The sequence below is a fragment of the Nelumbo lutea genome, chromosome 8, assembly GCF_056320005.1.
Source record: "Nelumbo lutea isolate HS-2025 chromosome 8, American lotus-T2T, whole genome shotgun sequence".
Lineage (NCBI taxonomy): Eukaryota > Viridiplantae > Streptophyta > Magnoliopsida > Proteales > Nelumbonaceae > Nelumbo > Nelumbo lutea.
Window position 1 is genome coordinate 56,643,405 of NC_142691.1, and position 14,327 is coordinate 56,657,731.

Below are 14,327 nucleotides of genomic sequence, written 5' to 3' on the forward strand. Positions count from 1 at the left end.
CAGTTTTTGTACGATTATGACCCTGAACGATTCTTATAATTACAAATATAACAACAGGGGAGAGAATCGAGAGATGCCCCTAAGATTCTATGTAATCACAACTATGTCCCCCTCGAAATTCGGGTTCAAAGTGGCTCGTGCCATGCTTCCCTCTGGCCATTCAACAGCCCACACCCAAGCGTGGGAGATTAGATTGGCGCCCCACAAATCGCGATCCACGGGCGCCCCACATCTACATCTCAGCGTGCATTGAGAATATCTTTCATTCTTGTCATTTAGAGAAAAAAGTCGATGGATGCGTATTAGGGTTATTTTGTAATTGTGTCTTCTCGAGGAGGGTATTTTGGACTGTAAACTTTTTACTATTTTTTTTCCTTGGTTCCTGCGTGGCTTCTCTTTTCAAGTTTTCACAATCTCAAAGACTCAAAAGCGATTGGTTAGAGAGTCTGACCGAGGTTGGGTTTGTCCACGCGGTTTGAGTTGTATGGCACCCAAACACATCCCTATCGAAATTACGGAAATGCCCTTATTCACCCGCCCTTGATTTCTGTTGCATGCATTGATCTCAACCGTTCGATTGGTGGGGCACCTATGTTATGGTGCGTAGCGTGCTTCTAGGGCGTAGCTATACGATTGGTCAATTACAAGTCAAAGAAAATAAACTTGAAACTTCTAAAAATTACTTATTAATTTAGGGAACACGCATTGGGTAGACGGTAGACCATTCCCACCAAATTTCCCATTTGTGAGGTCCCAAGTATCTGTGGAAGAAAGGAATTTTCTCATATATCATATATTCTCGACAAAATATACTAAAAAATATTTAATATTTTATTATGTCGGAAGATGTTAAAAAATCTAAAAAAATGAATTTATGAAATTCTTGAATTCTTGGCCATCCACAAACCCCAATCATGCACGCTTGTATCTTTTGTGTTGTGTTGGGTTTGCTCTGAATTAAATTCCAAATATGGATCCAAATCGGATCCCATGATATATAAGCGTGCATGATTGTGTCTACATAAAAACTAGTATGTATCTATTAGTAAAGTACTAAACTCAGTTTGAATGTTGTATATTTTCTTCAAAGGTTCATAGGTTATATCAACTGAGGGGTGGTTTGTTAATATGTTAGTTGGTTTACTCCAGCATTAACATGGAATTGATTCTTGCAGATACCAATTTGGGGAAAAAGAGGGAGGGGTTTATTGGGGTTATTAGTGGTGCATGGCACCAAATACTAAAAAAAAGAAAAGAAAAGAAAAAAAATTTATATGTTCATGATTTACAATATTAAAGTCATACAAGTTCTTTTCAAGTCATTTTTATTCATTATTTACAATATTAAAGTCATTTTCAGTTGGTAATTTTTTTTTAATTTATCGAGGAATTTAATATTTGAATTTGATCTAATTTTAAATCCAATATGGATAAGATTCAATTTCAATAGAAATATTAATAACTAATAAGGGTAAGTTATAAAAACCCCCTCATACTATGGGGATAGTGACAATTAATTACCTCCCTAAACTTTCATTTACGAAAAAGACTTCTGAATTTCACCTTGCAACAAATACCCCATTTGTTAAGTTAGATGAGGCATTAAATTACCAACAAATGCCTTGGCCATTTATAAACACGAATGCTTAGTTTTAATAGGTACAAACACGAAATGAAATTTACCTTTTTATCATATTTGCATGCAAAATTTAGTTGTGATGGGCAAATTTCAAAATTTCGTCACTATCAACTCGTATCAACTCGTATCAACAGATATGAATTATATCACGAGAAATGGTACTATATCAAGAGTACCATAACTGTATTATAGCCTTATCGGTAAGTATTGGGTCATTTCGGTACTGTATCAGCCGATACGCTATTGTATCAGTAGCATATCGACCGATACAGTACAATTTTATTGTTACAGAAACCCAAATAAAAGTTCTTTTGAAAGAGAGCATCTAAGCCCATTTCATAAGCCCTCTTTCTTTCCCAAATCCTCTAGAAACCTTCATATAATTCCTATACACTCAAGTCTAGCAAAAATCCACCAAAACATCTACAAATTTGCAAGATTCAACAAATTTTTCAAGGTTGTTAAAAAATAGTGAAAATAGGCATGTTTTGTCAATTTTTTTTTTATTTTTATAGTTTCAACCAATGTTTTTGTGTTTTTGTGTTTTTTTTTTTTTTAGTTTGGATGCTTGAAAACATCTTTATGTATGTTGACTTGCTATTCTTGTGCAAAAAAACCCTCTTATTTTGCTGCTATATATAGATCTTTGTGAATATTTGAAGAAATTCCAGAATAATAAAAAATCTGAAAAAAGAAATAAAAATTTTAGGTTTTTCTTGTGATCTACCTCTAAAAATTGATTATGTTGTAGATCTATGAATGATCTACCATGTCCATAGATCAATTGAAATTTCTTCTAAATAATTGATTTTTTTAATTTTAATTTTCAAAATGATGATGATGATAATAATAATAATAATAATAATAATAATTTCTTCAATTTTATGTCATCTAACCCTATAGGTTGAGACTTGTGCGTGTTGTAGAGCTATGAATGATCAACATAGTCCATAATTCCATAAGATTGATCTATCATGTGAAAATTTTAGTTTGTTTTTTTAATTTTTTATTTTTAGATAATAAATATTTATTCCCTGATTTTTTTTGCTATGATTTAAGTTCTAATAATATATATTTATAGTAAATATATGGATGATCTATTATGTGATTATGTCCATAAATCCATTCAATTTTTTTGTTGCATATTTACTTTTTTAATTCTAGTTTAATTTTTAAAATAAAACATGTAAAATAATTATTTGAATAAAAATAAATAATTATTTAGTTTTCAGAATGAAACATGTAGAATAATTATTTGATTTATTATGTCCATAAATCCATTCAATTTTTCTGTTACATATTTAATTTTCAAAATTTAATTTAATTTTTAGAATAAAATGTGCAAAATAATTATTTAAATAAAAATAAATAATTATTTAGTTTTTAGAATGAAATATGCAAAACAATAATAATTTTAGAATAAAAATAATAGAAACCCATGAAGCCATTCAGGAAAAAATGTTTGTTTAATTTTTAGAATAAAACATGCAAAATAATTATTTGAATAACAAATAGTTATTTAGTTTTTAGAATGAAATATGCAAAATAATTATTTGACCTATTATGTCCATAAATCCATTCAAATTTTATGTTACATATTTAATTTTTCAGATTTTAATTTAATTTTTAGAATAAAAATGAAAAATCATTATTTGAATAAAAATAAATAATTATTTAGTTTTTATACTGAAACATGCCAAAATAATTATTAATTTTAGAATAAAAATAATAGATGTCCATGAAGCCATTCAGAAAAAATATTTGTTTAATTTTTAGAATAAAACATGCAAAATAATTATTTAAAACAAATAAATAATTATTTAATTTTTAGAATGAAAAATGCAAAATAATTATTTGATCTATTATTTTCATAAATCCATTCATTTTTTCTATTACATATTTAATTTTTAGAATAAAATGTGCAAAATAATTATTTGAATAAAAATAAATAATTATTTAGTTTTTAGAATGAAACATGAAAAATAGTTATTAATTTTATAATAAAAATAATAGATGTCCATGAAGACATTCAGAAAAAAATATTTGTTTAATTTTTAGAATAAAACAAGCAAAATAATTATTTGAATAAAAATAAATAATTATTTAAAATATATAGAAAAAGTGTTTGATTAAATAGTTACAATTTTACATAATTATTTGATTCAATAATCGTTAGTTTTTTAATTATATTAGATAACACTTGGGAAAATGTTTAAAACAATTAAAAAGAATTTTTAGTAATATTTAAAAATGTTTAACAAATACAAAATAAAATGCATAACGTGATAATCTATAATTTGAATTTAAACATAATTGTGGCCTAAAAAATATGAAAACAATTGTTATATCACTAATTTGTTTAATTGGATATTTGTATTGGATAATTAACACATTAATACTTAAAACTGGATAATTAATATAATAATTGAATTTTTATGTGATTCATGGTGCATATTTGTGATTGAATACGTTTATATGATGGATAATTGGTTATTTGGTAATTAATGATTGTTATTTTTAAATTATATAATTTATTTAATTACTTGTTAGATTTATGATTAACTGTTACTTCTAAATTCTAATTAATTTTGTGCATATGCATTATGATAATGTAATACAGTGAATCTGTGACACACTAATACTTAGGAGTTGGGATCTAGAATTTGACCATTTAACCCTTCAACATGGCACCCAAACAAAGGAAGAAGAATACATTGGTTGAAAATGTGGCACCAGAGTTGATGGGAATCGACTCCATACAAAATGCAACTTTTATGGGCAAGTTATGAAAGGTGGTAGTGTGACCCACTTGAAACACCACTTAGTAAGAGGATATCATAATGTTGTTAATTGCCCTAAATACCCACTAAAAATTTCTGAGGTGATGCAAAAAGATCTCAAAGAACAAGAGATGTTGAGAAAACAACAAGAAAATGATAAAAAATGATTAGAAGAACATTAGGGCCTAGAGATGATGATGAAGAAGAAGAGGAGGGCATGGAATCAAAGCCTCAATATTTTAACATAGATGATGATGATCATGATGATGATGTAGAACAAAAACATATAATATGGGAAGACATGCATCATAAGCCACACAGTGGGAAGAGGAGCAAGTACAACAATTTCGGATAAGTAGTCTATATTACAGATTCAAAGTATTAGGGGGTGGTGGCTCATCACAAACATCCTTGTCAAGGAGTAAAAGCAAATTATTCTGTACACCGAGTATGAAAGGAGCATTTTCAAAACTAAATCTCTTTAAAAAATCTTCATCAAGTAGGGGCACTCCTAATATTGAAGAGATGAATGAATAAAAGTATATAATTGATTCATGTTATATCTGGTATGTTTCAATGTAATTACCCTTAAACTGGACACTTATGAAATTTGTGTTAGTTTAGAATGTTTTCAGCCGTTGGATAGACCTAGGGTATCCTGCCAAGGCTGACACTAATGTGCTACCAAGTCGGTTGGGGTAATTTGTCTCAGCTGCCAGATTGAGATTCAAAGCACATGTAGTGTGTGTTTACTTGAAACACTAAACCCGAACCATTTTCTAGTTATGCCCTGGACCTTGGAGACTGGTGGAAAAAATTGGAAAGTTACACCTAACCCCTAGACTCGATTATGGTACTACACTAGGTGTTGGATTTGACTGTTTTTTATATGCCAATCAGTGAGATCCTTAATGGGGGTCAAAACTTGGGTATGTTGGGGCAGTATGAGAATTCACTCGAGTGGGTGATCATAGTAACATAATCAACCCCTTTGTTGGACAAAGTGAATGATCGGGGATTGCACTCTTTCTGATGAAAACCCAAACTACTGATAGTCAATTTCAACCATGTTTGAGATTTGTTTTACAATATATATATATTATGTTTTATAAAAAATATTCGCAAAATGTTTTAATTCCTAGGATTCACCCGAGTAGAAAGTGTAACACTGTGTACCTTACAGCCAAAGGAGATGTCTTATCTTGTCGGGCAGTGTTTGATCATAATGGGCTGAGAGGTTAAGTGTAAGACTATTTAGGGCTTTTATACCTGATGGGCTAATCTCACTTAAGAACCATAGTCCTTGGGCCTTTATAAGTTAGCTGGACTCAAGGACTATTTAGTGTAAATGTTAGGCCTATTAAGAGCTCATATTGATGGACTTAGGGGTTTACTGTGTACAACAGTGAATTTGGCTAAACTTTGTAACAGAGGCTAGGCTGAACCCATATGGCTTTTGTGAGATCAATGTTAGGGTCCCATGTCATATAAAGAAAGCCAAGTTAGTCAGCAATTAAAAGGAGAAGTGAGGCCACTCACTTAATGGGCCTAGGGCCCAAGACTAATATGATTAATCAGAGTGTCACATGACATCTTATGGGTATGGATTTGGGTTTGGATCAATAGATAAGATAAGGGGATAAGCCTTATCACTTAAGGAGTCCAGATCCAAATAAAGATTTGGATTAGGAAACTCCTAATTGGATTAGAAGAAGCTTATCCTTAAGGCTTATAAATAGAGGGGGCGGATTGCTTCAGTTTCATCTTTTTCTGCTCTCAGTTATCTCCTTTTGTTCTTGTCGCCCTACCCTATTCGATCTCTAGTTTCTTGGACTGATCAAGATTGGATCTTGATTCTGATTTTTGCAAGAAAAATTAGACTTAATTCATGCTCACCATCCATTTTTTTATCCTTGCTGAAGGATTTCAGTTATTGTTGAAGGACTACATTGTTGAACCTGCTTCATCTTAAGTTGTGCCATCTTCAGTGGAGGCGGGTTTTGGTACCCTCTTTGGACGTGAACACCTATGTTGGGAGCTATACGTGTGGATTCCATATTAGGTATTGCTCTCCCATTCTTTTAGTTTTAGATCTGGTTCGGTTTGTTTCAAGAACGGCCATTGAAAAATGCAATTTTTCTAAAACTAGGAATACGATTCCCGAAAGTAAAAAAAGAAATTTTTGAAATTTCACCCAACCACCCTACATGATTTGGCCATCCACATGATGGATCTCCCTTCCCTTTAGTCACATGGCTAATGCCTAGTCTGCTCCTAGATTTAGTTTATCCGTTGAGTTATTGTTTTGGTGGTAGAGGATATGATAATAAGTAAGTTGATGATTCATCTTCATACAACATAGAGTACACAACAATATGATTCACATGATTATGAATCAAGTTATCAACCTCAAACTCATTATCAACAATGCATTTGGGAGCAATATGAGTATTTTAGACAAACATATGTGAATTTTTATTTCACTAAAATGACTTGGAATGAATATTGTTGCTACGTCAAAGATCAGTTTAATGTTGATATAAGTAACTTTTTTAACCTGCACGTAATTCCCTATAGTATTGATGGTCATCACTTCTAAGTATAATTATAAATTGTCAAATAATGACACTTTTTTATAATTTTTTATGATTTTTGTCTATTTACTAACTATCTAATTTTAATAATGTTTTATTTAGGTTAAGATTAAACTTCAACACTCACCTTTCACCAGTTTAATGAAGCCATGAAGATAATGAAAGTGATCAAGGTATTTTCTAAATTAACTTTTAACTTCTTCATATTGGAATTCACATATTGAATTTAAAAATTATAATAGATTTAAAATTTGAAATTAGAACTAAATTAAGTACTTTATTAGATAGTATGTTTCTATTCCCGTATGTTCATCATAATATATTTTTTCATAAAACCCACTAAAACATGTGACTTTTATGTATAAATAGCTCATTTAAGTCTTATATTTAGTGATATTAGTGTATTTATGATTTATTGGAGTATTTATAGCATTTCCATGCATATCTTAATTTTCAACCGTATCCATGCATATCCAAGATGTATCTTGATACGTCTCTTAAATTTGCTTTTCCAATATACAAAGCATTTCCTATGCTTTGAACCTAGGTGATAGATACAAACAAAAGTAATGTTTATTTGTGATTAACTTTGAATGCAAACTTTGTTCTCATCTTGAATGCAAAATATCTTGAAATCTGTATTTGCTGTTATTTTCAAGACATAAATACACTTTCACTAAGCACCAGCAAAACTAAACCAGAGTGCAAATATGCATTGGACCAACATTAGTTGGGAAGAGTGCAAATAAAGTACAAATACAAATACTAGAGTGCCTTCTAGTCCATGCAAATACAAAGTTGATTTAGTTTTGCATTGATAAATTTACTTTCTTTGTCAAACGATTTTTAATTGCAATGGGTGCAAATACAAATCCAGAGTTTGAAACATGCCATTTTAACATTCATCAACTTTTGAGTGCAAAATTTACGTCCATTTTTTGATGTAAACTTTTCTCTCATTTTGAGTGTAACATGCCTTGGAATTTGTAAAAACCGTCACTTTCAAAACATAAATGCATTCTAACAAAACAGCAAAACTGAACCAGAGTAAATATATGCACTAAAGAAAAGACGGACCTTTTGCTCAACAAGTACAGTTCATTTTGGAAAAAATTTATTTCAATTAACCCTCATTTAATCAATGTTATTGATAATCTGTACAGTTTACTCTTTGGCTCAACTATGAATTATCTTTTCATTTGATAGAACTACCATGAATTATTCAGTAATGTCTTTTTCACAATGAAATCTACCCATACAATAATGGAATTTAATTATAGAGGTTGGCTAGATAGCTGACCCTATGGTCCTTGTAAAAGTAGACCAGAATGTTTATACTAAAACAATGTCCACTTCCCTGTTTTAGATATAAAATCAAATGAATTGCCCACATCCACATCCACATCCACAGTATTCTTTGTAGCTCGGTTTCTCATAAAATGTTTTTCTCAAACTCATGAATTTGTTACTTTTCAGACAATCGATAAAAAGCACAAGATGACAAGATGATATGGAAGTGTTCACCATAGGTAAAAGATCTATTCTGGAGTTCTTGATAACATTGATAACACATGTAACTTGTGAATGCAATAGACACAACAAAACTGTGCAGGAACTGCCTTTGAAAGATTGAATCACCAGATCTTCTTTCTGACCCAAAAGAGGAGGAAGACAACTCCAAACACAATGGCTACAGGGGCCCACTTACGAATAAAAGCCTGCAATCAGTGGTGGACAATCACATAAAGAAGTGAATTGAAGAAAATTGCAAGAAACAGTTTTTAACATTCAATGCAAACACATGGAAAGGGTATGCCATGGCCCATGTTCTCATCATTATCTTCTTTTTCTTTTCTTTTCTTTCCTTCTTTTTAAAATTGAGAGCTGAATTATACCCAGTATATCAAACTCCAAAAAGGGAAGTAACGATGGGAGTAGCCTTAAAATCAGAAAAGGCAGGAAAAAATGAGAAAAAAAGGTCAAAGAAAGCATAGACAGAAACATCATCCATATACTCAACAATATGTATTCTTGCTTAATTCTTGACATAGCATGACACTTCCATGTGTAGTGTATTCCAGCATTTAAAAAAACCATATGCTAGAATGTAATGACTAGTTCAAATATTGCATCAGCTGTACCACTCCTTAACCCATAAAATGATGGCCACCATCGTTACCAAGTACAAGGATGATGAAATAACAATAACCTTTTAAATTAAAACGTAATTCATAATAATGCATGAGTTCATTTAAGGACACTGTTTGGCCAACAAACTAGCAACTCCATTTTCAATGGCAAATATTTAGAAACACATCATCACAGAGAGAAAAGAAGTGTGGTAAAGTTCACACAAAGGACTAGTTAAAGTGAGGATTTTTACCGCTCTAGCATATCTATCATCAAATAAAGCTGACAAGTCATCAGAGAAACTGACCTGTCTATTTAAGTCTCTAGCCTTATCAGCATATATACGAGATTCTGAGGTCAACCTGCTAGACATTTGACTGACCTCTACAAAATTGAAACCACAACAGTAATTAGTATTGAGCTATGCCTTAAAATTGACCAGATATTAAAATAACATGAATACTTAAGCCACAGGGTAAAATCCATGAAACAAAATGAATCTCTAAATAAAGGTTAACTGTATTTTTTTGACACCAAATCTAGAAAATACCAGCTCAAGGAAATATAATGACATGACAAAAAGAGCAAATTTGATCATAATTAATATTTTTTTGAAAGAAAAATCAACTTCTTTCATCTTAGATACTGTAAATTGGAAATTAAATCAACTTCTTGTCTTAATTAACTAAAAATTTAAAACTAATTTAACTACTACAGAACCCAAGAAGATGACAGGACAAGTATGTCCAGCAGACCATGCCTAGAGGCTCATAATTCTTAACCAGAAAAAAAGAAATTCATTATTTGAGGAGTTTTCCCTACCGAGTGATAAATGTTAATTCAGTCAAAAGGAGCAGATTTAGGAGGGGCAAGGGGAGTGTCTTACAGGGGGAAAAGCTGAACCCAAATATTTTATTTCATTTTTGAAACAAGTTTATAGCGAAGAATAATGATAATTTAAATACCACCAACCAACCACATATCATAATAAATGCTTCAAGCAACTAACATAAATGTACAAAATAAAAGCATATATAGAAATAATGACATTTAATCTGTCGTCAAAACTTGGGATTGTGAGAGAGACCACGGAGGAAGGGAGGTTACAGGGGGAAAAGCAGTTCCTATTTGAAAGTTACAGGGTGAAAGGGAAGAAAGCTTTAAAAATCAGAGAAATTAATATGCCCATGGTGTTGCTCGTAGGGGAAGAAGCATTGGTGTGGTTTCAGACTTTCATCGAAGATGCTGTTCAGGTGAGTAGGAAGTCTGAATACAAATATTCAATTGAGATTAATGGCAGGAGGTATATAGCAGAAAGAACGGAGAATCCTAAAGGAAGGTACGTGGTGCTTATGGAATTCTTTGGGGAAGGAAAAAAGCAGATGGTCTGCTTCCCTGAAGCTAAGAAGTGGAAAGGCTGGGAAGAAGTTTCAGGGATTTTGAAGGACTTCATTACATGGGACAAAGCTAGAGAAGAAAGTAGAAAGGAGCTGGTAGGAGAAACACGGGGTTTATGTAGACTCTACAGTGAGGGTACAGAAGGAACTGCCAGTAGAGATAACAGAAATGCAGCTCATGGCTCAAGCAGCAAAGGACTGTAGAATGGTTTGCAACATGCACAAGAATGACTGGGAGAAGAGTTTATGTAGACTCTACAGTGAGGGAACAGAAGGAACTGCCAGTAGAGATAACAGAAATGCAGCTCATGGCTCAAGCAGCAAAGGACTGTAGAATGGTTTGCAACATGCACAAGAATGACTGGGAGAAGAAATTTATTGTTACCTTAACAGCCCCACCGAAGGACTGGAAGAGAATTGCTGAAGAGTTACTAAAGAAGCTGAAGTTAAACAGTATGATTATTTTAACCCCCTTTGAAAAGTGTAAGGCCCTTCTAGAGTTCGTAGAAGAGAAAATGGAACTCCAGGCTATGTGTTGTCAATTGGAGTCAGCCTCTGTGACTGTCTCAAAATGGACTCCTCATTCTAACTCTAAGGATCTGCACGCAAGGGACAAAGCAATTGTTCGAATGTTGGGGCTACTGTTTCACCTTTGGATTTCAGATGTCTTTGTCTCAATAGCTACTCTGTGTAAAGCAAGGTTAGAGGGTTTTTTTGTTAAAGACCTCCACTCAGTTGCAGTATGTTTGAGTAATGTAAACTTGAAAGATATCCCACGTTCAGTAAAGGTACTGGTTGATGGAATCTTTTATTCAGCCTGGCTAGCCATTGAAGCTGAGCTTTGGAGGGAGGAAAGAAGGGAAGAAGATGAGAAAGTAGAAGAAGAATGGCTACATGGAAGAAGTCAAGTGGATGCAGGAAAGGAGAAAGGATATTACACTGAAATGGCAAAGCAAAATCTGGGGAGAGGAAAAGGTGAATTAAAAGAGGAAGCTTATAAGGCAAGGAAAGAAAGGGATGAGACACAGGGCTGGTCTTGTGTTGAGGTGCTGATCAGTGGACCTAGACGTGTGAATCAGTCCCAATTTCAAATATTAAAAGAAGGGGTGGGTCAGCCAGCTGGTGGTTCAGATTTGAACAGAACTGACCCGGGTCAAAGGCTATTAACCCATCACGTGGAACTTTAAGTTATCACGTGATGGGCAATAAGAAAGATGGGCCTGGGCTGGTGAAACAGAGGCTGGGTGACTTAGAACTTAATTTGAGCCCAGTTGTTGGGCCTCAAAGGGCAGAAGCACATGACAACTTAAAAGGGCACGTGAGTCAGAAGGAAAGCCCTTTGATGGACGATAATATTGGTTCATCTTCTCCCTCTTCGATCAAGTCAGTGACAAAAGGAAACCAAAAATACCAGAGACAGAGTTCGGCAATGATCTGGGTACAGAGTAAAGGGAAAACTCTGGTTTCCCCTGAAAAGCGAAACCCAAAATTTAATAGATGCGGTGGTAAAGGTGAGGTGAAGATGCAGGAACCAGATTCAGAATTTGAAGAGAGTTCCAGCGAGGACGAGTCAGACTTGAGTGAATACTCAAGCTTGGGCAGTATAGATCAAACAGTGCGGATTGATATGAACGAAGCAGAGAGTTTCAACACTGAAGAACTGTTTTTGGGAGAAGAAAAGGAAAAGTCGACCAATACAAAAGAAACAAAGGAATTTGGGCGAGCAGATGACACCTTCCCCTGAATTAGAGAGACTACCACCTGTGTTCCAGCAAGAACAGGATGCACAGGAAGTGAGGCAAGAGGAAACTTTGAAGATGAGTATGGAGGCAATAGAGAGGGGTGCACTCGAAAAGGTTCTAGGCGCAACCAGAATTGTTAATGATCCCACTCCCACTCAACACAGGCAAATTTCAGGGGCTGATTCTGATTTTCTCTGCTCCAAACAGGATTTCCCAACCACATTTGTCTTCGATCCTCGTGTAATGCCTCCTAGTAAGTGTGTCCTTTCAGCTTTGGCTACTGATTTGTGTGCTCTGCCTGAAACAGGTACACCAGCTAACCAGCCTGATTGGTTAAGGAGAGAGGGTGGAGATAGGACTGAGATTAGGAGAGGGAGAGGTAGAAGATAGAAGGGGGAGGAAAGAGGAAGTGGAAAGGATTTGGGGTTTAATTAGTGAGCTTCTTGAGGATTGGAAAAAAAAGGAAGAGACAAGTCAGGAGGGTGTGCAAGAAAAGGGTGACCCAACCTTGAGGAGAATACAGAAGATAAAGAAGCTTTCTGGAAAGAGTGCAGAAAAAAAAACAAAAAGAGGAAAAAGAAAAAGACAGAAGTGGAAAGGCTGATCCTTGATGTAGAGGGTGATATCGAATTTAGTGGGAGAGGAGATAGACGGAAGCAATAAAAGTAGGGAGGAAAATAAAAGGAGGTTCAAATTAAAAAAGTGAAAACATGAAATTAATTAGTTGGAATGTAAGAGGTTTGGGGAGTGCAAGGAAAAGGAGTGTGATAAAAGACCTAATAAATAGAGATGATCCTGATGTGGTAATGCTGCAAGAGACCAAATTAATAGAATTGGATCGAAGGCTGATCAGTAGTTTGTAGAGAGCGAGAGGAATAAGATGGGTTGAGGCTCCATCTTGGGGGGCTTCAGGGGGTATAGTGATTTTGTGGAAGGATGAAGTGCATGAAGAAATGGAAGAATTGATAGGTAGGTATACTATATCAGTAAAATTCAAGTGTGGAGGATGGATTCAATTGGGTGTTAACTAATGTCTATGGATGGACCAAATACTTATAGAGAGAGAAGTTATATGTGGGAGGAACTGTATGCAATTTGGGGTTTGTGGGAAGGTGCTTAGTGTTGGGAGGGGACTTCAATGTGGTAAGATTTTCCAATGAAACTTCTAATCACAATCAGTCTATCACCACTAGTACAAGTAAATTTAATGAATTCATAGACTTGTGTGAATTGAAGGAGATCTCCATGTTGCATTCCAATTTCACTTGGTCCAATTTTCAGGAAAACCCACTATGCTCAAAGCTGGATAGATTTCTGTTCAATAGAGGATGGGAAAATCAATGGGAAGGTTTGGTTTCTAGGGCCTTGCCTAGAGTCACTTCAGATCACCATCCCATTAGATTAGGAACAAAAATCTTCTTACATGGCCCTGCTCCTTTCAAATTTGAAAACATGTAGTTGACGCATCCGGATTTTATTTGGAAAGTGGAGGATTGGTGGAAGGAGGAACTAAGAAGAATAAGGTGGGAAGGAATCAAATTCCATAAGAAATTGCAAAGATTAAGATGGGAAGGAATCAAATAAGGAGGAACTAAGAAGAATAAGGTGGGAAGGAATCAAATAAAGGAGTGGAATAGGGATCATTTTGGAAGGTTAGAAGAAAGGAAACTGACTCTAATTTCCCAGATTGAAGAGTTGGACAATGTGGAAAATGAGAGAAATCTCAGTGCAGATGAGAGGGATTTAAGATGAAAATCAAAAAAAGAATTGGAAGAAGTCTTCAAGAGAGAGGAAATATCTTGGAGACAAAAGTCAAGGCAAAAATGGATAAAGGAAGGGGATGGGAATACACAATTCTTTCATGCGATCGCCAATGGAAGAAGGCGCAAAAACTTTGTGGCTAGGTTGGAAATCAATGGAGAGCTGATCTCAAATCAAGATGAAATTGCTAGTCTTTGTGGACCACTTTAAATCCCTTTACAGGAGACCTTTGGAGGATAGGTTGAGCTTAGAAGGTTTGGAATGGCCTTTACTAGATGAGGAGG

At 34.0% G+C, this 14,327-nt stretch overlaps 1 protein-coding gene across 6 annotated transcripts in view; it reads right to left on the bottom strand.

Annotated features, from left to right (window-relative positions):
* Positions 1-8,344: 8,344 nt before the first annotated feature.
* Positions 8,345-14,327, bottom strand: part of LOC148844325 (25.3 kDa vesicle transport protein SEC22-1) — a 47,907-nt gene continuing 41,924 nt past the window's right edge. For all 6 annotated transcript variants that reach the window (XM_088957631.1, XM_088957632.1, XM_088957633.1 and 3 more), the window contains 2 exons: positions 9,451-9,527; positions 8,345-8,731 (listed from right to left, as the gene is read on the bottom strand). In XM_088957631.1, the coding sequence (XP_088813757.1) occupies positions 8,648-8,731; positions 9,451-9,527 (161 nt within the window). In that variant the 3' untranslated portion in view covers positions 8,345-8,647. The remainder of the gene's footprint in view (positions 8,732-9,450; positions 9,528-14,327) is intronic.